We start from the raw sequence: 21,466 nt of genomic DNA, 5'->3' as shown, positions 1-21,466 counted from the left end.
ATCCTAACATTTATCTTGGCATAACATTTCCAGACTTTTACTTTTCTACAGCCAGATCCTTTGAAGTAGAAAAATGTTGACTATCACCATGTTGCCTCTTGTGAAAACATGTTGTTTTAAGTATTAAAATGAGGAAATCTGCTCCTTTCAGATATCACAAAAGATGCTGATACTGATAAAATTATTGTTACCTTAATTGGACACCTAAACTTTCTGAAAGTCACTCTGATTTACAGCCTCTACTCTAAATGTTTAAAATCTTACAGGAATAACCAAAAATGCACTCCCTACAGCATCCTCTGTTTGTACAGTGAAAACATTTTTGAGATTGATATGTCTCCTCACTATAGCTCCCTGACTGAATCTTGTTTTGCAATTTTTGTGCCCTCAGAGGAACTTGGACTTCATTTCTGCTTGCCCCCATATGTTTAGTATTTGGGTCCAAAATGAAGGCTTGTGGATGGGCCCGGGGCCTTTCACAACGTGGCAGATGGTGGATTATCCAAACAAGCGAACAAATTACCTAGGATTCCCCTCTGTGCCTGGGCACTGTTGAGAGCAGCTGAGGGCCCAGCAGTCAGACCTGCCAACAGTGGGTCAGCTGGCGCTGGGGGCTGCTCACACACTGCCCTGTCTCACTTCCTCTGTCTTCATCTTCCCTTCGTTTCCTTTCTTTCCCATTTTTCACTGTCAACTTCCTCTTCCACTTGGCAGTCAGCGCAAACAGATCTTGGAGTGGTTTTGCTTTGACATAATACTCCTTTTTTTGTCTAGGTGGAAATTGTTCATGGCCTTGATTTGAGGATTATTTAAAGTGAAGTCTGCAAATAGGCTTATTTTGATTGATTTCATCTTTCTCTGCTCCCCACAGGAAGCGGTGCAATTATGATGAGAAGGCCAACAAATGGATCATGTTCTACCAGAATCTATTGTAGGAAAAACAATCAAAACAAGCTAGCCAGTGACATCAGTTCTGCTAGGCTCCATTTTTAGGAGAGACTCACACAAGGCTAATCTCGTTTACCCCTAACAGTTCTAGGAAGCCATGTGTCACCTTCGAGAAAATGATCGGGACACCTAATCTACCATTGTCATACAATAGACCTTGATGGTGATAAATTACGCTTTTAAGACGTGAGTCTTAAGTCTTAATAGTGATCAAATGCCTCCCTCCTAATTGAATTGTCCTGCAAGACATTACACGGTCCATGTAAGTGTATCAGGACTGGAGCCAGGGGAGGCTGAAGATTCTCGGTGCTCTGTTCAAATAGACCCTGAATGGCTAATGAATGTTATTAATGAAGCTGGCTAATGCAAGCAGACAGCCATTCAAATGTAACTGTTTCAAGGGAACAAAACCGTTATGATGGAATAATCCCCCTCATCCGCAACAACCGCATCATCTGTTTCATCCATTCATGTTTTTATTCATGAGTTCTCGGAGTCGTCAATATTTTTCAGCTGCATCTGCCACTCCAGTCTCGTGTCCTATCAGGACTCGCTCGTGAAGCTGCGCTCCCTGTTTCGCAGACTTGCCAGTGGAAAGGTCAGCCATCATTTAGCCAGCTAGAGAATGTGTTTGCTGGTGCCACATCCTCCACAGTGTGTCCACAAGAATTTACACAACAGCAGTGGAAAATGTCAGTACATAGAGAGCATGGTGATAAGACGCTTGCAACACTATTCTTGTCTACCTCACTGAGATTTACAGGAATTAGTAGAGAACAGCCTTTCAGCAAACAAGCGTAGTGAAGTGATGAATCACGCTGTTATCTTAGGGAATGATCACACCGTATACAAGCAAGAAACGGGTGATAATGTCACTCCACAAATACTTTTTCTTTTGTTGGCCCTTGTGTGTGTGGAGGAAAGACTGACAAGTTCTGGAGAATCTGAGCCACAAAGAAATTGGCCCCTCCTGTTCCTGACAGGATCCTGGTAGCTTCCTATGTCTCAGCAGGAAGTGCAAGAAGTCAGACTTCTCAGTCTTTCATGCACGCCCACAGGACTGGAGCCTCTGTCTCCTCCATATGTTCAGTAGGCTGCCTCGTACACTGCTGGAACATTCTGCCTTCATGTTTGTCAGTTTGTCTCTCTGCCGGTGTCTGTCTCACATTTCAGAAACACACAGACGTATTTAGCGGAGCAGACACACAATATAGACTCCAAACTCCCACTCAGCGTAAATCGATTCTTTTACACTCCACCAGAGTTGGCAGAGATTGCCCCCCCCCCGCCCCCTCCCAGCACCTCCTCTCGCCACTAACATTTCTTCATCTGCCTAATTTCCTGTCAGTCCCTTAGAGAGATTTCTTCTCAGCAAAAATATGTTTTATTCATTGGAGAAAACAGAGAACCCGAGTTAGAATTACACTTGTCAGAGGTTAACAGCACAACTGCGCATAGCAGAGAGATTATGACTGTTCGACATTCAGCCACCTCACCAGTGTGGAATCCAGTGTGTGTGCTCCCTGAAGAGAGCGGATGAGCAGCAGTCGGGAGGGAGGCAGCAGGTGCAAGAATGTGTTAGCAGCTCCAAGCGGGATGGGTCTTGTCAGCCCACCCTTGGCACACTATAGGGAGATGGGGGGGGGGTATATTATTGTGGCTGTGTGACGTACGTTTTCATGGGTGTGTGCATCGTTGTCAGCCCATGGTATGCACCTTGTGTGTTGTACAAGTCATTTGTGCCAGTCATCTGTCCCCCTTAAATGTGTTCGTGTTAGCACAGGCTTCATATTTGTGTCTACGCCAGCTGACCTTTCTTTAACATGGTCTTGTATGTGCGTAGTTGCCCACAGAGCTGGAGGAGGAGGAGAGGAATCCAGAGGCCTTCCATTTGCTGGTTCTCTCACCGGCTGAATACCAGGCTAACAGCAGATACGCAGCCTTGTGAGGCCCTGACGTGGTATTTTAGACCTCAGTAATGGATGGTTTTGCTCTACATGGTGGAGTTTTTAGTATCTGTGTGTGTCCTTTTGTGTGTGCAGTCCACATACGTTTGAGTGTGTGAATAATTATAGTAGAAAATGGGCAGTTTGGTATTCCTTTCGAACAGCATGACGTATAGAGGGAGATGGCTTAAATCAACACTGGCATTCCTTTACGAAACATGCTCAGCAGCTGCTCATAACCCTATGATAACACGCTCCCTGCCCTAGTAACAGAATGAGCTTCATCCTGCTCAACGGTCGGGCTCTTTGTGTTTTGCTTGCATCCACATTTTGTGAAAGGGATTTTGGAATGAAGTCGACATTCCTGCTGGGGTTGAAGGAGGCGGCCAGACCGCACCGAGGATGATTACACTTCTGAGGGAAACAGCGAATGCAGTGGGAGAATGAAACCTAGTTGGGCACATCAGTACTGCTTGTTCACCGCCTGCACTAGCTCCATCCCTTACTTTCAGCCGCAATAATAAAGCTTAATTGCGTGTCTGTTAGAATTGCTTGTGTTCCCATCACCCTCACATTTTTTTTCTGGTTTTGAAGGTTTTAAAGAATGGATTTCCTAACTCAAGGCCACGAGTTTATGACTCAGTTGACCAAGCAGCTCTCATGACTTGTATTTTCGCGTCAACCTCTGTTGACTTTAGTGGTGTGATCCACAGCTTGGCCATCCTATCATCCTTCTGCTGTGATTTTTTTTTCCGCAGTGGCAGGAGCACGTTATTGGATCCGGGAAAGGATGAGGCACAGATTACTCAGTCAGCATCATTCATTTTTATTGGCATGAGTGTTTTTACAGGATTGCCATTGACTTTTAACTGCATGGTACACAGATACTCTATGGGACTTTGCCAGTCAATTCCAGTCAAAACGTTAATAACAATTCTGCAATAGTGACACTGCCTTTCCCAAAACACTGTGCTGGCAGAGATCACACTCATGGCCATAGTTTCATTAGTGCAGTTTTTTTGGGACTTGGGCTATAAAAGTCAGTGGTGTGCTGACGGATGTTTGGCAGAGGTTCCCGAGCGACTAGTGGTGCTGCTGTTGCTGCTGGCGAGGTTGGTGGAGAAGCCCACGTGGCACGCTGCAGCCACATGTCTGGGGTCCAGCCAACAGAGAGGCGTCATAAAACTCAGGCATGGAGCCTGACACAGCAGACACTGACATAGTATTATTACTGTATAATCCTTGTTCAGCTATAAGCACTAATGAAGGCAGCTGTGTTTGTCTTTCCTTAATCTTATGTGATTGCTGTCTTTTATGTTTTGTTTTCTAAATCTTTTATTACTGTTTTTTCTATCTTTTTTACGATTAATATTTCATAAATTGTAATAAATATATGATGAGGTTAGGATTGCAATTCCACTGGCATATTATTATCAGAGCAGGACCACTTTTCCCAACACAGCTATATGAATATGTAAATGTTGTTGTAAAATGAGATAGATGAGCATTACTGATGTTATGTATTGCCATAACATAACATAATGTTATACTAAACAAATAGTGTAAATGTTTTAAGCGCTAATTAGCTGCATTGAAAGAAAAACAAGTTAGACTTGTGCTACAGATATACCATTTTCTAATGCAATCACAGAGATCCAGCCTCAGAATAGAATAGGCCAATGTCAGGGACTTTTCCTTTACGAGCTTATATTGGCATACAGTAATGGCACTTTAACCGAAGGTCACAGAGGAATAAGCCAAAAATCTTTAACACTAATTCCCACACATCATCAATCAACAGCCGATAAACCAGCACCACTCCTGCAGTATATAAACTACTGCATGTAATAGCCCATGGAAAAAGTGGCAGCACTGTAGGAGGTGTTAAAGGATTTGCTCATTAGCCATTAACAGAACTAGCTTAGTCAAGGTTTACATTGCAGCTCGTTTTTTCGTGGGTAATCATTTTTGTTTACAAGGGCTCATTTTCTGCAGTGCACCCTCGGGGTCAATTTGCATTCGTTGTTCATTCTTCTGGAGTTTTTGTTGTGTGTTTGACTCATTAAGGATTATGAGCTCGTCTTTATGGGACATTTGAAGAAGGGTCGAATTAGGAAGTTCATTTGGAATTTTTTTACATGCTGTCATGATGCACACACATTGCAGGCAGGATTTGTGCCTTGCTTTTTATTATCTTTGTTATGTGTCACCAGTATGTACGCCTGTTAAATAGTTTACTAGTAAAATCAGCCTCAGTTGGCCAAACAGTAAATTCACAAAAGAACTGAAAGTGGAAATGACATCCTGTTTTCTTTTTTTTTTCTTTTTTTTTTGCCTGCTTTTGTGTTTTGCCTTGTTTACTCCTCTGGGGCAGGTGCTCAGCATTATTGATACTCTATGTAAGCTCTCTCCATGAATTTTAAAACCCTTTGATTAACAGTGAGCCACCTGAAAAGATAATGAAATTTCAGAAATACAACCCTTGTGAAAAATTATGCATCATCCCATGCAGTGTTGTCAAATATTGACTTTAATGCCAACAAAGGAACTAGAGTTTTGATTTTGATACTGTGTGACAAATCCATCAAATAGTTTATGAGAGACATGAAATGTCATGGCAAAGACAGTGTAATAAAATAAAATCAATGACAACAGAAAAGGTTTTAATAAAAACAGCATTCAGTACATGCCTGCTGCAATATTTATGGTTTATATTCAGCATTTTCTGGTATAAACAATATACAAAAATGTGTCTTTTTGCATACCTGTTTGCTGGTTATACATTAATATTGATAATGTATGACGATCAGCAATATAAAACATATAGGAACCTGCTCCTGAAAGATGCTAAAGATGCCCAGAACACAGAGTCATTTCCATATATACCATACGGTGGAAAAACAGAAACAGACGCACGTATGCACATTTGCTTGCACCAACCCTATCAGTGCGTAATGGCCTTCACATTATGCCTGCTTATCGTAGTTTTGTTTGTGAAGTTGTGGCATTGCAGCTAGATCATATTTCACGTGCCTCCTCTGCCCTGGTCCGTCTTCCCTGTCAGAGTGAATCAGGTTGGACCGAGCTGAGAGGTCTGACTAGACTCAAGAAGTTTCTCTCTGGGCTCTCTGATGTCTGATCTAATGGAAGCTGAAGAGGACCGATAGCAGACACATACACACACACACACACACACACACACACCAAACTACAGACTTTTAGTCCTATTGAGCTACACAGAGGCAGGGACCAGAGTGAGGAGGCTTTGTGTACAAAGAGCAGAAGAGAGGTGAAGTGTGTTATAGTATTCGATATGCATAAAAAAGGCTTTCATGTTTTGTTTTGTCGTCAAGTGCACACGTGTGAACAAAAGCGAAGTTGAAATAAACAATAATACAGCCTCAAGCTGCAGCCAGACACTTGTACAGTTGGTTCTAATTAGGCTGTGGCTAATTGCAGTGTCTCACATCTGATAGTCGGAGAGGATGCATCAGATGTCACACCTCGAGCCATGTAGTACAGTCAGGCATGTGTTCATTCTGCAAGGAACATAAAGCACGAAAAACAAATGAACATTATCCCGTCTCACAATATTTAGTCGGAGCCATTTGTCTCCATTTGCCAGATTTTCTCTAGTTTTGATAGAACCTTAAGCTGAAGACATTTCAGCAGTAATGCTGCATGTTGTGACAGGCAGAAACACAATGATGCAGCACCACAGAGAAGCCTGACAATATGCCTGATTAGGTTATAAATTGCTGCTGCCCTCAAATGATAAGTTCACATCCAAAATGCTGTATATTTATTTTGGTATTATTATAATTTATTATATTTATATTATATTTATATTTTAATAACTATGATCTAGTTTGTAGAAATTGAATCATTTTGTGTTCCGGGGAAACAAGCTGCTGTTTCTGCCATTTTAAAAGTTTTGTTATTTTGTAATATAACATTTTGGGGGAAAAAAAAAAAAATTAAATGATGAATAATTTACTTTGCAATTTAACATTATGGAGAGTAAATGTGCCATTGCTCACTTAACATCCAGACAGGGCTTGACCCATCTGAGTCTGTTAGTGTTTCCCATTGTTTAATCTGTTGGAGGTCATGTTGTGTTTTATTCGCTCTGAAGCTGGGTGACGGGGATCAGATCACACACAGTCATGTAAACACTGTTAGCAGCTTAACGTGGTAATCCACCCTTACTGTATTTACCCTCTCCACATATAGTGGTGTGGAGCGCCTACCAAGAGGTAGTGTTCATCTGAAGGTCAAAACAGCACACACGTAGTGAGAGACCGAGGTCACTGCTGTGTAACTATTTGCATTGCCAAAGTCCTACTAATGCACGTTTCCCTGAGGACATGCACGTCCTCTGGACTGAAAGGATTGGTAAACAGGTCACAATGCTGCTCCAGCAGAAGGAGCCATCTCGAATAAAGGGAACAAATCAATACTAAGCAATCCAGTGTCTCCCTATCTGCTTCCCTTTTAGTCCAAAGATGCAACTGCTTTTTTTTTTGGAACATAATGAATATTTATGCTTCTCTGTTGACCTAGTTACACTATTTTTTCTAATTTGCTGCATTTTCATCCTCATTTTAAGCTTGATTTGCCTCCTAATTAGCCTTGACTTTGAAGTTCAGGAATAGTATGAGTGGCATTATGGGTTATATTTGTAAGAGCCCCTACAGTTTAGACTTGACAATGTATTACTAATAGTAAAATTGAGGTCATACACAGTTCAGGTTGCGTAATGTTGCCACAAGAAAAGATTTGCTGCTGTCCTCTGTTTGTAACCCAGTTTGTGAGTAAAATATATCAGCGTTTCAGCATGCATCCATCTCTACTAATGAGAGACAGCCCAAGGAGGGTACAGTGACTGTCAGCTCCGCTCAGCGTGGAGGTGATAGAACTTAATTTCCCACAGATTTCTCGGCTGCGGCTTCTGTCTGCATTGTTGTGCTGCAGGGAGAGATTATCGGATTATCACACAATAAAGTATGAGATTTCTTCTTACCCTCTGTAAGGCGCCCATTTAAGTGTACAGCTGTGTGAGCTGGCTTTGTTTGACTCTGAGCAGTGCAGATGGCCGTTGAGGAAAAATGGATGGAGATCCATTCAGAAGAAATGATGCCGTGCTTTTACTGAAAGATCTCAAGCTTGATTCCCACCAAAAGCTACTGACAATGTCTAATCATGTTTAAAAGCTTACACAAGACCCATATCTTGCTTGCTCAAGTTTCTAAAAGCTAAAATGGAAGTACTAAATGTCTATAGTTGATACACAAGTGGCCTCTGTCTGACCCATGTCTACTTTATTCCTACAGTGCTCCCCTTGTGACACAGATGGGACTTTTCTCTCCCCCACGTCATCTCTTTCTCTATTCTATTCTGTTTCCAACAGAGCAGAGTAGATGGGCAGTCTTGACATCCCCTAGGGGAATGTTAGCTGGTTGAAGGTTGAAGGAGCGAGGTGGCGGGAGTGCAAGGGGGTCTTTGCTGACTGTTGCTGGAGGCCTATCACCATTAATGGGCTATTGACCCCCATTGGGTGGGGGCATGAAGTGACTATTCATCATAGCCACATCCACGCGTCATCAGACTTCCATGTCCCCCCTCCCCTGTGACCACACAGGCAGATTAGACATCATGACAAGAGACACTCACTGACAAGGCTTACTCCTCTTTCCTTTCCCTTTCATTTAATCTCCTCTACCTTTCTCCTCTTCCCTTCCCAGAACCAATCCCATTCCCATTGTGTCTTCTCCTTCCAGCAACCGAACACAACCTGAACTCCGGGTGCACTCTCCTCTAATCCACCACCAGTCTTATCTCAGCTCAGGAACAATAGCCACAGAACGAGCACAGCTCAGCACCACAGCCTGCAGAAAAATAGCTCTACTCCCACAAGGCTCTGGGACCCTCTGCATCCAACAGCGTCAGCCAAGCAGCCTGTCACAGCCTCGCATTAAACAGTACACGCAAATGTTGCATCCGGTCTTAAAGTGTAAAGCACTCCTCTCTGCGTGTCGTGAAAGGATTCCAGAGTCTGTGTGTCTGACTGTCGTCCAAATGGAATTTCTACCACTGCAGTGCAGTCGATGGTAACGGCAAATCACTAATCGCATCTGTACTCGCTGTCGCCTTGTCAGTATGCTGATCTACCGCTCGTCTTTTTGTTTGTTCATTTTGGAGCTGCGTGAGTTCGCTGCGAGGCCTATTCCGTGATTCATGTAGGTAGACGGGCACCTTTCCAAGCCGCTGTCCCCATTCATCTTCCCTTAATGAGCTTTCACCTCAGTCCTAACGAGCTGTAATTGCAATTGCGCCCCACATAGGATCAATGCCACCGTCCATGCGGCGGTCCTGCAGTGGATAGGCATTTACATAGGTGAGGCATTGCCAGTGTTATACAGCAAGGCAGGATCACAGGGAGTCCCCCCAATGGTGTTACATCATCCCATATTAAACAGCAAATCCAGTTAATTACTCATTACGAGAAGCCAGACTTTGTTAATTAGCAATCATTTTAATAATAACAGGAAACTCAATTCCATCATAAGCTCGTCTGTGTTTGGGATGTGACCCCATGCTGTTTCTGAAAGATGGAATTAAACTTCTTGCTTTTCTTGAATAAACAGCTTAGTGGGTTGATGTGTATATAAATAATGAATTATGGCTTTTCTCCCGCTGTGAAGACAGAAAGCAAACATAAAACTGAGCCTTTGTTGAAGAAGTGCCACATGAAAACGATATGGAAAGCTCCTTCAAATATAACACAAGTTTACTGCACGTACGAGAAGTGGTCTGTTAATAAAACCTCATAAGTCACCTAACAGTTATTTTCATCCATAGTGAGCCTTCAAGTGATGCGTGTTCATTCTGCTGGATATGGAGAGTCCTTCACTGCTGTGCATATTTATTATTCTTGCCACTCTCCTTCTGTCTCCCACTGTCTCCTTCCATCTTTCCCCTTCACTTCCTGTCGCAGTCTCTTTGTTTATTTCTCTCTGTGTGACTAACTTGCATCACCTGCCTGTCTCTAATTTTCAGTTTTTCTCCTCCCTCTCTCTATTCACTCGCCGTTGCGCTTTGTCTCTTTCTTTTTTCATACATCCCAACTGTCTCCCTTGAACGCACCCTGCTCTTTCCTCTCTCTCTCCGTCTCTGTTACTTTGTCTGGCTTACTTCCGTCATCACCCGCCTCCCTCTTGTTTTCTGCCTAGTGCGTGTTGCCTCTTCAGGCTTACTCTCTGCTCCAGTAAGGGAATGAATCCATATACATGTCAGCGTGTTGTTGGAAGACACTCGTCAGCATCTATTCCCTCAGGCCATCTGGGGGAATGGCAAATTTACACATACACACGAGTGCACACCCACGCAGGCATGCCTTCACTGCGACATTACTTGCGACTGGCTGCACAATTTTTCCTTTAACTCCTTTTAAAGTGTTCTTGATTACATGTTTCTTCTGCTTCTGTATCCTGTCCGTTAACAAATGAATACACTTTTGTGACTTACCACTTAAAAGTTATATTTCCTAACATTATTTCACAAATGCAGCACAGCTCCGTGGGTCGGCCTACAATTGCCTCTCACTGTGTGTCATTTGTCTGTCAAAAAGTATGGCTTCCAGCAGAACATTTATAAGAGAGCACACACCAAAGATAGTGTTGAAAGACCCAAAATACTCTCCTCTCTGGGCCAAGCATGCATAGACTATGACTTAGACTTGGCTTCCAGGCTCCCCAAAAGTATATATATTTGTGACAGGCAGGGAGAGGCCTCAGTGTGTACCCACCACAAGCTTGGCACAGTGTGAGCCAGGAGGAAGGAGACAGAGAGAACAAATGGCATGGTCGCTTTTGTCCTGTCTACAGGAGGCTGATTGAGAGGCATCAGCAGCAGCAGCAGCAGACGTCCTCCATGCAGATGGACAAACCTGTCATGTGAAAAGAAAGACAAGAGCATAATTGGGGGAAATCAAAGCTAATTGATTGCAGACACTATACAAATTGTTTCCAAATATAAAATCAAGTAAGACAGTTTGAAATGGCTTTAAAAAGCACATACAGCAGAAGCGCACATGCTAATTTATTCCTTTTGTCTTTGCTTCTTTTGTTCCTTCAAAAAGGCATGAGACATGAAAATGAAATCAAAATCGGGGCGTGATGTGAGCACAAGGCTGACAGGCTTGTTTTGTCTTTGCTTATCGTAGCTATTCTCCCAGTAGTCTGTGGGGAACAGGCGGCGGCGGCGGCGAGAGACTCCTCTCAGCTCCACTCACTAAGCGGAATGACACTCAACAGCAGGCCACCACGGGTCAAGGAGCAAACACCTTCACTTGTCAGCCAGCTCTGTGACTGACACACAATACCTATGGGTGGACTCCAATATAACTCAAATCCCTGACTGCCGCCGCTAGATCGACCCCTGCACAGACCTGGACAATCAAACAAAATGAAATCAAAGCTACAGAAAAGACTCACTGCAACCTAAGATCCCTGCTGCAGCCGGCTTCGTTAATCAACACCGTACTCCTCTTAAACCTGTGTTTCTGAGCCAATGTCACACATGGCTAAGTTTACTAAAATAGATTTCAACATTAGCATTCATAAGCAGGCCAGCGCAGTAATTACGTGTGTGAAATATGAAGTGTTTTGCTAAGTCACTGCTCTATTTTAATTTAATTTATAACCAGTTACCCATTTTTTCTCCATTGACATTATTTCATTCTCTTCAGGTGGCTACACTCAGCAGAGATCCACTTTGTTAATAACCAAGCTATCTGAAATGATAATGGCTACACAGGTACAGGATTTATTTAAGAGTGACTTAGCTTGCAGGGCAGGCAGAGCAAATCCTTGAAGCCTGGGTATTTTCTGGCCATTGTTTTCCTCGGGTGTAAAGTCAATCGCATTTAATCCTTCACTAGTGCACGAGAGATCCCTTCAATCAAATCCAGATATCTAGTGTGCCCCTGCTGGCGCTTCACAGCAGCAAATGCTCTTAGGCTCAGTAGGAGTGTGTGGGTGGCAGTCAAGCAGAGAGACGGATGAGTGTGTGTTTCCTTTACATATTAGCAGCTTTAGCCTTGCAATATAAGCACAGTCATGCAGTTGTTTACTACTCTCTTACAAATGCAATCACCTTTACTTGATGGCAACAATGGGAAAGGAGGACAAATAGGATAGAAGTGGTCTGGCTGATGAGGGCTCGATGGCTTGGTCAGTCCTTTATGTGCAGCAGGATGCGGCTGCCAGGTTGGTTGCACTTAATGTTTTTTGATTTAATCCAGAGCTCTCTGCCTGCCCATGCACTTCCATGATAATATGCCTAGAGGGCTCCTCCTGTAGTAAGTAGAACAGGAGCTTCCCCAGATCTATTGCATGGAATATATTCCTCTCCCTCCTATATGATTAATCCCTCAAGTTCATGAACCAGGGAGAAAGACGATAACAAAGACTGGATCTGTCACTTCTTTAAAAGCTTAACGCTTCTCCTCCCCGCTTCTGATTTTTAGCTTACATTTGGAAGCCTACATTTAACTGGCTTTGGCTTTACAGTTGCGTTTTCATGTGAGTCAGTATTCATGTCTTTTCTCATTAGGGGAAAAACGGTTCTTAGCTCGAATGCAGCTGTTTTGTTCTCAGCAGTATGCTCTGCTGTTCCCCTGAACACATCTTTTTAGTGGCGCTTAACAGATGGTTGTGGTCAGTGCTGTTGCTGCTGCTACATGGCTGTTGAAGCCCTGTTTGAGCACAGCACACTCTCTAGAAGTTTAATTATTTCTTAAAATACTTGCAGCACTCAGTGCTCCAAAAATTTAAAAGGATAATGTTGCAGAACTCCGCTTTAACAGTGTTATCGTTGAAATTTCTGCTTACACCATCACCTTACAAAATACAGGCACAAAAACCTCATGTTTTGTGCCCGAGGACTCCCGTGAAAACGAGATGGTGCATCTCAAGGGGTTTATCCTCTTATTAAATTTTGAAATAAATAAAATAAAAATCAAATTGTGTATTGCAATGTTTTTTAGGTTTTGAAAGTAGGGGTTGTTAAGGCTAAGTAAGTGTAGAGCAAAAAGTAAAAGAAGGGAAGTGCAGCATCTGGACAGGAACTCTGACATCCGGGGAGGGGGAGGTACAAGGTACATCAAGGGAGGGTGTGGTGCCTGACCTCTGACCCTAAACAGAGGGTAGAGGTCAAAGACGGAAGATAGATTGCAGCTGTGTTGCAACATGCAAGCCCACTGTCATGCCAATCACTGTAATTTGCCTAGACAGATGTGTCCCCACCCAGTTTACCAAGCATGCCTCAGCAGGAGCTGGCGAAAAGAAAGAAAAGAGGGAAGGATGGAAGGAAACAAGGGAGGAAGGGAGGTTGGAAGGAAGCAAGAAATCCAAAAACAGAGTTAGAGGGAGGGGGGTCAAATACAACAAGGCCTTTGTCTTGGGAACTATCAAGGAGTCTCAATCCACTGCAGAAGTTTATCGAAGGAAGCGTGCCTCCAATTATCTTCCCGCAAGATTTACTCACCACCCCACCAGTAATACCCTCCTCTTTTTCCCCCTTTGACTTATAACTCCTCCGGCAGCCTCCGTTTGCCTCTTTCACCCTCATCTAGAGATATTTGTTCTTCTGCAGGGGAGGTAGGACCTAATCATGCCAGGATCTCGTAATACCAAGTCTTTTAACAGCAAGATCAAAGAGTGCGAGTTTGCCTAATGCAGGATTACGCTGAGATACGGGACCTGGCAGCTTCACCTCACTCCACCCCTCCACCACCACCAACGGGTAGCTCCATTAGGCTCAACGCATCGCTCATTTTTCCGCAAGAGCTCCCTTGGGCTAAGAGGCAATTATGCAGTAGTGTGGCATAATATTTCATTCTCTTCACATTGCATTACTCTATGGTGGTGCGGGCCGCTAACAGCTTCATGTGGCCTAGGAGGAAGGGTGCAGGCTGCTAACAACTTCATATGAGTAGAGAGAGATTGGGGAGGGGATAAAGAAGAGGAGGAGGAGGAGGAGGAGGAGGTGGAGGAAAGGGGAGAGGAGGAGAGTTCTCAAGGGCATGATGCTTAATTAGGAGTCAGGTCTGTTTCACCACCTTACACAGAGTATAAAAGAGTGTGCATGCATCCTAGTTTAGGTCAGGTGATGTTAAGTAGATTTACAACATGAATGGCAAAACAAAAACATGAATATATGCAGTGAATTCATGATCCTAAACCTTATGTGCAACTTTTAAAAGAAGAACATCTTACTTTGAAGTGTTAAAATGGTTAAAAAACTGTCTTATTTTGTATTTTTCAGAAATGCAATTTTCACAGCGTCCTTGAAATCTTTGAGACACATATTTAAATATTTCCTTTTACAGTGGCCAGGCATCCTTTAGTGCAGCTAGATTTCATGATTGCATAGACTGTAGACAATATGGACACCGGAAACTCCATTTTGAGATAAACTGAGCTGGAAATGTTCAAGGAAGAGTGAACTGGTGCATGTACTGAGTAATGCCTAAGTACAAAACATGCATATCCCCTTCTGCATTGAGTGAAGATTGCACAAGGTGAAATTCCATTATGCCCTCATTTGTTTTTGCCCAACCACTATGGAAGATAAAATCCCCCACCACACGGAGAGATTAGTAGCTTTCTTGGTCCAATGATTTCTTGTCTGGCACTGTAAGCCCTCTCTAACACTCCATCTTTGAATGAGTGGCACATGCTGCAAAGTAGTTGCTTTTGAGAGGGCATCCTTCGAACTTTTGAGTAGCATATATGTGTTTGGTTTTTACTGTGGAGGAAATATGCATCAGGAGGTGGTTCCTGGACCGTTCCTCTTACAACACCATCGGTTCAAAATGTCCATTTATGGACAAAAACATGTTAACTAATTTTAACCAATGGCCATTACATTTTATGAGGATTTTCATTCTCTCTAGGACCACCTTAGGTTGTAGTATATATATATTAGGCTTTCAGTTTAGTTAATATATTAGACCTGTTTGCAGGGGTTACCGTATGGACTTAACAAACATCATTGAGGCGAAAAAACACTGATTTGCAGAAATTTCATTAAGCATACACCATAATACTCACTGCTCACAGTTGGTATTGTGCAGCTCATCATACTTCACAGCTGAGTTTCACAACTTGACCTCTGACTTGGGAGGATTAAGGGCAGTATTCGGTGCTGTAAAAAAAAAAACACATAGTGTATCTATAGGGAGTCTCAAGCCACCAAAGCAGTGAATTGAAGGAAAGCACCTCCAGTGTTCAGAAGTGTGGTGTGATTTTTTCCTGGACTGAGGGAGGTTATATTGTGTGCTTTTGCAGGTTCTCATCTTTACTGAGAACCCGTTTTTAAACTCTCTCCTCCGCTTCTGCCCTCTGTCATCAGTTCAGTAACAGCAAACTGTCACCATAATTCACTACATGAATTTACATTCTGTTGTATCACTCATACTTCATATCAACCAGGTGGGGGCTGTACAACACTAGACAACTTTAGGACAACTTAAGTGGATAATCATGTAAAGTTTGCCTCAGCTCTATAGCATGTATTATTATTATTATTCAACCTTACTATCAGCCATAAATGGGAAATGATATCTGTGCCCTTAGCATACAAACTGATGTTATCAGCTCCTTTCCCAACTGTATAAGGAGGTAGCTAGCTAAAACTGTGAATGTGAAGTTATTTTGTCTTTTAGTCAAATCAGTTGAAATATCTTCTCTCATGAATCATATGTTATAAAAGAAATGTGCAAGTCAGCTATTACAACCTTTACTGCCATGATATTTTGTAAGTACATTTACAGTTTGCTGACAGTGGTTTCTAACCCCACTGAGCCATTTTCATCGAAAAAGTTTTATCTCAGAAATGTAGCATTAATGATGAATCTTCCTTCTTGTCTGCAGAAATACGATCTGGTGGGCGAGGGCCTAAGGAGGGCTCGGCGAGGCAGCTGCCCCTGTACGACACGCCATATGAGCCAGCCGAGAACGGCGGTGACTCAGACCCTGAGCGCTTACTCTGCCCCAGAGAAAGCCGTCTGCCCCAGGATGACGAGCGACCCCCTGAAGAGTACGATCAGCCCTGGGAGTGGAAGAAGGAGAGGATTTCCAAAGCCTTTGCAGGTATGACAGTCAGGACAGAGGGAGTTGAGATTTAACTTTATCATATCCAGTGGGAAATCATAGTCAAGGTGCCTTAAAACAACCATCAAGATCATAAACGTATGTGACACAAGGAGAAGTTTATAAAACAAACACTTAGAATAAAATGACCTTTTGTAGAAATGATTGTAGGAATAAATACACAAATTCTCCTCTTTGCTCTTTTCTTTCTTGGCTACAAAGCAAAATTATTTAAGAATTACCCATTTTTAACTTTAGTCTGCTTAATGTTTTCAAGAAATGTGCAAATCTAAAGTTAGTCTTTAAGCTCTCAGACAGACAGTGAATATAACTATGTACAAATCCAGTTGAGCAATGACTGCTTTTTAGTAAGGGCTGCCATTTTTCAATTTCAAGCTTTTAATGCAATAAATCTGAAATACCCTCTCTTCTGCTTAACTAACCCAGGTGTCTGTTTTTCCAGCTTTAACAAATATGATTATGGCTTCTGTCAGTATCTGAGGCTTCTGCTGCTGCTGCTGCTGCTCTAAACTCTCTGTTAACACTTCCTTTTCCCCTCTCTCAAAGCACCTGCTAAGTTTATTTGCAGATGTCCAGTCTACTGTGTGCTGTTTTCATCCAGCCGCTGCCTGTTTAAACTATTATGATACCTTTGCTACTCGGGGGGGGGGGCATGATTGGTTTTGCAGCTGCATGTAGGTGCAGGTAGTCATTGTGGTTTGAGAGCTTCAGCATGGCTAACACAGCCATAACATCAAACAGGGCTGTTCCTGGAAAGATCATGGCTTTGGAATATAAATATGCACCCAAAATCTTCAAAGATGCCAAGCCTTTTCACTGATTTTATAAAAAAAAAAGAAAATCAGCAACCCTTGACTCTATTTTTCATCGCCCCTTTTCTCTTTATATATATATTTTTTTCTTTTTTATCCTTGAACAGCTCTGCTTTGTTATGACTGCATTAGCTACGAGGGCTCTGTAAGTGGCACTGGAACAGTTCCCCACAGAAGAAAGGACTGCACCTCTAAATCCCTCACAGGTACCATTGGAGACGGGGCTGGGGAGTGTCTCTTGTCTGTTTGTATACATTTATGTTTGAGCTTTTTATAATTGATGCCTAAACTGTATGGGATGCGCTAGATGTTGGGGATTCTGTTTGGGTTTTATCTGCACACAGGTTGAAAATGCTATTAAGAATTGTAGTCACAAGCATATTATGCAGGTTGTTAGGAATTGTGAGATTTGTTTAACACTGCAAAAATATTACCCTCTCCCAGATCATGAGAGTCCTAAATTGTCATTTTCTCAAACTCAAATCCACCAGTAGTTTGAGAAAAGGTCACCTACTTCAAATGAAAATCACCTTGCTTTGAAAAATGTCTTGATTCGAATGACATTTCAGGATGCTACTGCCATGATTGCCCAGTGCTTGAAGTGGACCAAAAAAAAGGCACCGGTGCCTGTAGAAATACTCTACAAATCAGCCTTTGAGTGCTCACATGAGTGTGACAAAAACAAAAAGTGCAGAAACATTTCTTGGCACTAAGGTGGAGAGTTGAACTGTTAATGACGCCTCCTCCACTTCCAGAAATGCTATGAAAGGAAGAGAGAATAATTAACACAGCCATTAGAAAAAACACTGAGACACTGTATTTCCTGCTGTTGGGATGTACTGCACACCAAATCTAAAGCTGACTCATGCCTAAGTGATTTTTGCTGTACTGCCCGGTGTGCAAAGCTCACATTGTTTCCTCTCTGCTCGTTGTATAAAAAGACAGATCAACCAGCACTGTAAACACACAGAGTCTGACTCTTACTGACGTGTTTTTCCCAGTTACATGCTGTGAACATGGCGTTCAAGATGTGAATTCCAAATAGTAAATGTTAACAAGAACAAACATTTAAACAGCTGTGTTTCACAAGTTTTTACCATAGGTAAGCTTTTACCATGAACATATGTATGCTTGTACATCATACAGCAAAGCTGATAACATGTCTGAACTGTAGACACAAAGCATCTGGTTTAAGATTCAGGTCACTAAGTTTGAGTTTGGATGTGTCTTCCACATGATAACAGCAGGATGACTAAATCCTAAATGAACGAACAATTTCTTTTTTAATTACAGCTGAATCAAAAAAGTCAATGAAAATATGCATGGCCCAAAGGCTCACTGTGGTCCACAGTAGGGAAGATAAGTTGCCACATTTGTAATTTGTTTTTACGCTTGGAAGAATAATCAAGCATTACAGAAGTGTAAATCTAATCTCACAGAGCGAGACACAAGATGAAAACAATGCACACGTACACTGTCATCATTATGACTTGATTATATTCTCTTTACTTTTTAATACTTTATTATAATTTCCTGATATTTCCCTATGTTTTTTTTTTATCTTTTAATCTCCCTTCTGTAGGGAAATTTGGAAGCACAGATGTGTTTACATGGCATTTCAATAAAGCAACAATGATTAGAAATAAAGAGAATGACATGAATGAGAATGAATGAATGAAAAATTCCTGGTGGTGTTTTGCTGTTGATGGGACAGTCAAGCCTGGTTTTAAAGATCTGGAGGTGGATCACATTTCACACAGTTGAAGGAAAGTACACCCTAAAACTTAATTCATATGTAGTATTAATGTGATAATTTTTATATGAATTCTAATGTCTAACATTAAAACAAATCAAATTTTCAAGCCACCTTTCATGTACAGTGAATAATAGAATACAGTTATCCAAAGAATCTTGAGAGCACCCGCTGTGGATTTATTAGAATATAAGAAAGTTTTATTATTCTCAACTGGTAGCACAATATTGAAATTAAATTTTAATGTCAGTGTGTCAAACATAACTTCTATGAGCCCAAAGACTGACTCAGTAATTTCATGTCAATGGACAAGAAGTCCCTGATGACAACATCAGTTAGAATTATGAAACACTAATTCCAGCTTTCGTGCTGTGTGTCTGTAGATTTTCACATTACTGTCCAAAATCATTGGGATACCACAATGACAGTTCTCTTTTAGGGTAATTTTACTGTAGCAAAATGACAGAGTGAGCCATAGTGACAGCAGCAGGGTGTCGACAGAGATGGTGCTGAACTGGGCTTCGCTGGAGTATCTAACATGTTTAAGTGTGTGTAAAATCTCCTATGTGGCATTGCAGGGTAGAAAGCTCATGAATCTCATTTGTGGAAAAAGAAAAAGAGGCTCAAGGGAGTGTTTGATTCAAACCTGGAGGTAATGAGAGCACTATGCGGTACCATCCTACCTCCTAGAGAGTATGACTTCTTGAAAGAGATGAAAACACGTGAAATGATCTCACTCCACTGAAGTATTGTTGGCTTGTTTTGAAGATTTTAAAAAAACTCAGTAGAATAAATGACATGTTAAGATGGATTTATTGTAATCGGTGCAACAGTTAGTTGGGTTTGAAAAGGCTCAAATCAAATTTTATGTATGTACACATGTATCATCTGTGTGTCTATTGATTCATCATCTTTCTGTGTTTTCCTATAGTTGTCACTTAGCTCCTGTTTCCTTTGTGCTTCAATGTAATGTAGGCATTGAGGGACAGGAGTCACGCTGCTCTGCCTCTGCCAGTGATTAGTTAAATAAGGGATGCTGCATTCTTAATCACATTGCTTCTCTCCCTCATTATTTTTCTGTCAAGCAGCACTCAGAAGTTTGTTTTGGGCACTATTTACTAACACATCCTTCTTCCAACTTCCCCCCCTTCACAGACAGCGTCCTTCTTTTGATGATGATTAATTTAATTTCCACTGGATGTCAAAGTGTTGGCTGGGAATTGGAGCGATAAGTCTTTAAGTTGTCTTTCAAAGAAGAGAGCTGCTGTTCAAAAGAACTTTGATTTATTGCACGTCTTCATTCTGTGTTATGTTTTATTCAGGCAGAAATAATTCCCCACTATTTGGAAGACAAAAAAAAAAAGAAAGAAAGATGAGAGTGACTTCTCTGGGACAAGCCTTGTCAACACAGCCTTGTTGCTTTTGCAGGTGTCAGTGTAGACCGGCCTTGGATCCAGACATCAAGAGGCTTAGAGAAAGTTTCCCACCTTTCATGGCTTGAGTTTGTGTGCTTTCTTTTTTGGATCTGCACCCAGGCTCTGATCTTTGCAACCAGCTTACCTCAAATGTCAAGAAATTATACACTGCTTCAGTATTTAAGTCCACTTGGGAGCCACTTTTTAGGACTACTGACAATCCCATAATTCCCTCCTTACCAGTCATTTATGTGTCATCCTTCCTGGGACTACTTGAAAGGACAGGTTCACAATTTTCAAGTCTTGCTTAAAACAGTACCCAAATAAATATAGAAACAGGTTTTGCTAGCTGTAATCATTCCTCCTGCTAATACTGACCATTAGAAGATCCTCTCCAAATGTGCTTACAATGTAAGTGATGGGAGACAAAATCCTTAAAACCTTATTCAAGAGTTTATCTGAAGATAATATGAGGCTTCATCCATCTGAGTTAGTCAAATGAAGTGGATATCTTTCACAGTTACAGCCTTTTTAGTAAAGAATTTGTAACAAAAAGAGGGAATTTGGCACTAAAATGACATTAGCTTTGAAGGATATTGACTTGACTAATTTGTACGGCTGAAACTTCATTTTAGCGTCAGATAAACTTTTAAATACTTTTTTCCACAGAAGGAGGCTTGTGGATTTTGTCCCCCATCACTTATACTGACAGTGCATTATGAAGGGATCTCTTAGTGGCCAGTATGAACAGGAGAAATGATCTCAGCAAGAAAAACATGTGTTAACGTTCATTTGGGCACTTGACTGTTGTTTCAAGACAGACCTGAAAAATTGAACCTATCCTTTTAGAGTCAATTTGCCTGATGTTAGATTTTGCCAGGTGTGTCACTTTTTGGAACTTTTTTAGTTGTTATACCTTTCTGTAGGAAAAGTACTCACTATATGATCTGCATAGTTTTTACAAAAACAATGCAAACCAAGGCTGACATATAGAAACTAATCAAAATGATGAATATGTGAATCATATTAAGAACAAAAAAAATATTAAAGGGTAAATTTCTATTTTTATTTATAGCGATAGCTCTATATGCTAGTTAGGTTTCTAGAGAGCAGTTCTCTTTGGTTATGTTTCTGTAGTTGCCGAAACACTTTATGACTGTGTAATATCAATGACTAATGGTACTGCTCACCATTTCGATTTCAGGGTTACATCAAAACCTTCACAGTTTATATTCTAACAATTATGTGGGAAATGAAAGTGTCTGCAAACAAAGTATTAACAGATAATGAAAAAAGATGCACAATCTCACCATGGAGTGGGTGTTTAAAAAAAGAGAAGGTATTAAATAAGTACCAAGTGCTCCTTACGTCCTCCCACCATGGCATAACACGATAATGCAATCTGCATAAAGGA

The 21,466-nt window shown here is 41.6% G+C and overlaps 1 protein-coding gene across 4 annotated transcripts in view; it reads left to right on the top strand.

Moving 5' to 3' along the window:
- The window catches only part of zgc:158464 (uncharacterized protein LOC791139 homolog), a 95,098-nt gene that overhangs the window by 51,548 nt on the left and 22,084 nt on the right, over nt 1-21,466 (top strand). For 2 of the 4 annotated variants that reach the window (XM_067594226.1, XM_067594244.1), the window contains exons 3-4: nt 15,833-16,051; nt 16,992-17,090. In XM_067594226.1, coding sequence (XP_067450327.1) covers nt 15,833-16,051; nt 16,992-17,090 — 318 coding nt within the window. The remainder of the gene's footprint in view (nt 1-15,832; nt 16,052-16,991; nt 17,091-21,466) is intronic. The other 2 variants (XM_067594235.1, XM_067594252.1) reach the window with 1 other exon arrangement.

This window comes from Thunnus thynnus, chromosome 1 (assembly GCF_963924715.1).
Source record: "Thunnus thynnus chromosome 1, fThuThy2.1, whole genome shotgun sequence".
Taxonomy (NCBI): Eukaryota; Metazoa; Chordata; class Actinopteri; order Scombriformes; family Scombridae; genus Thunnus; species Thunnus thynnus.
Note: the sequence above shows the minus strand (reverse complement) of the source record. Positions and strands in the feature narration are given on the sequence as shown.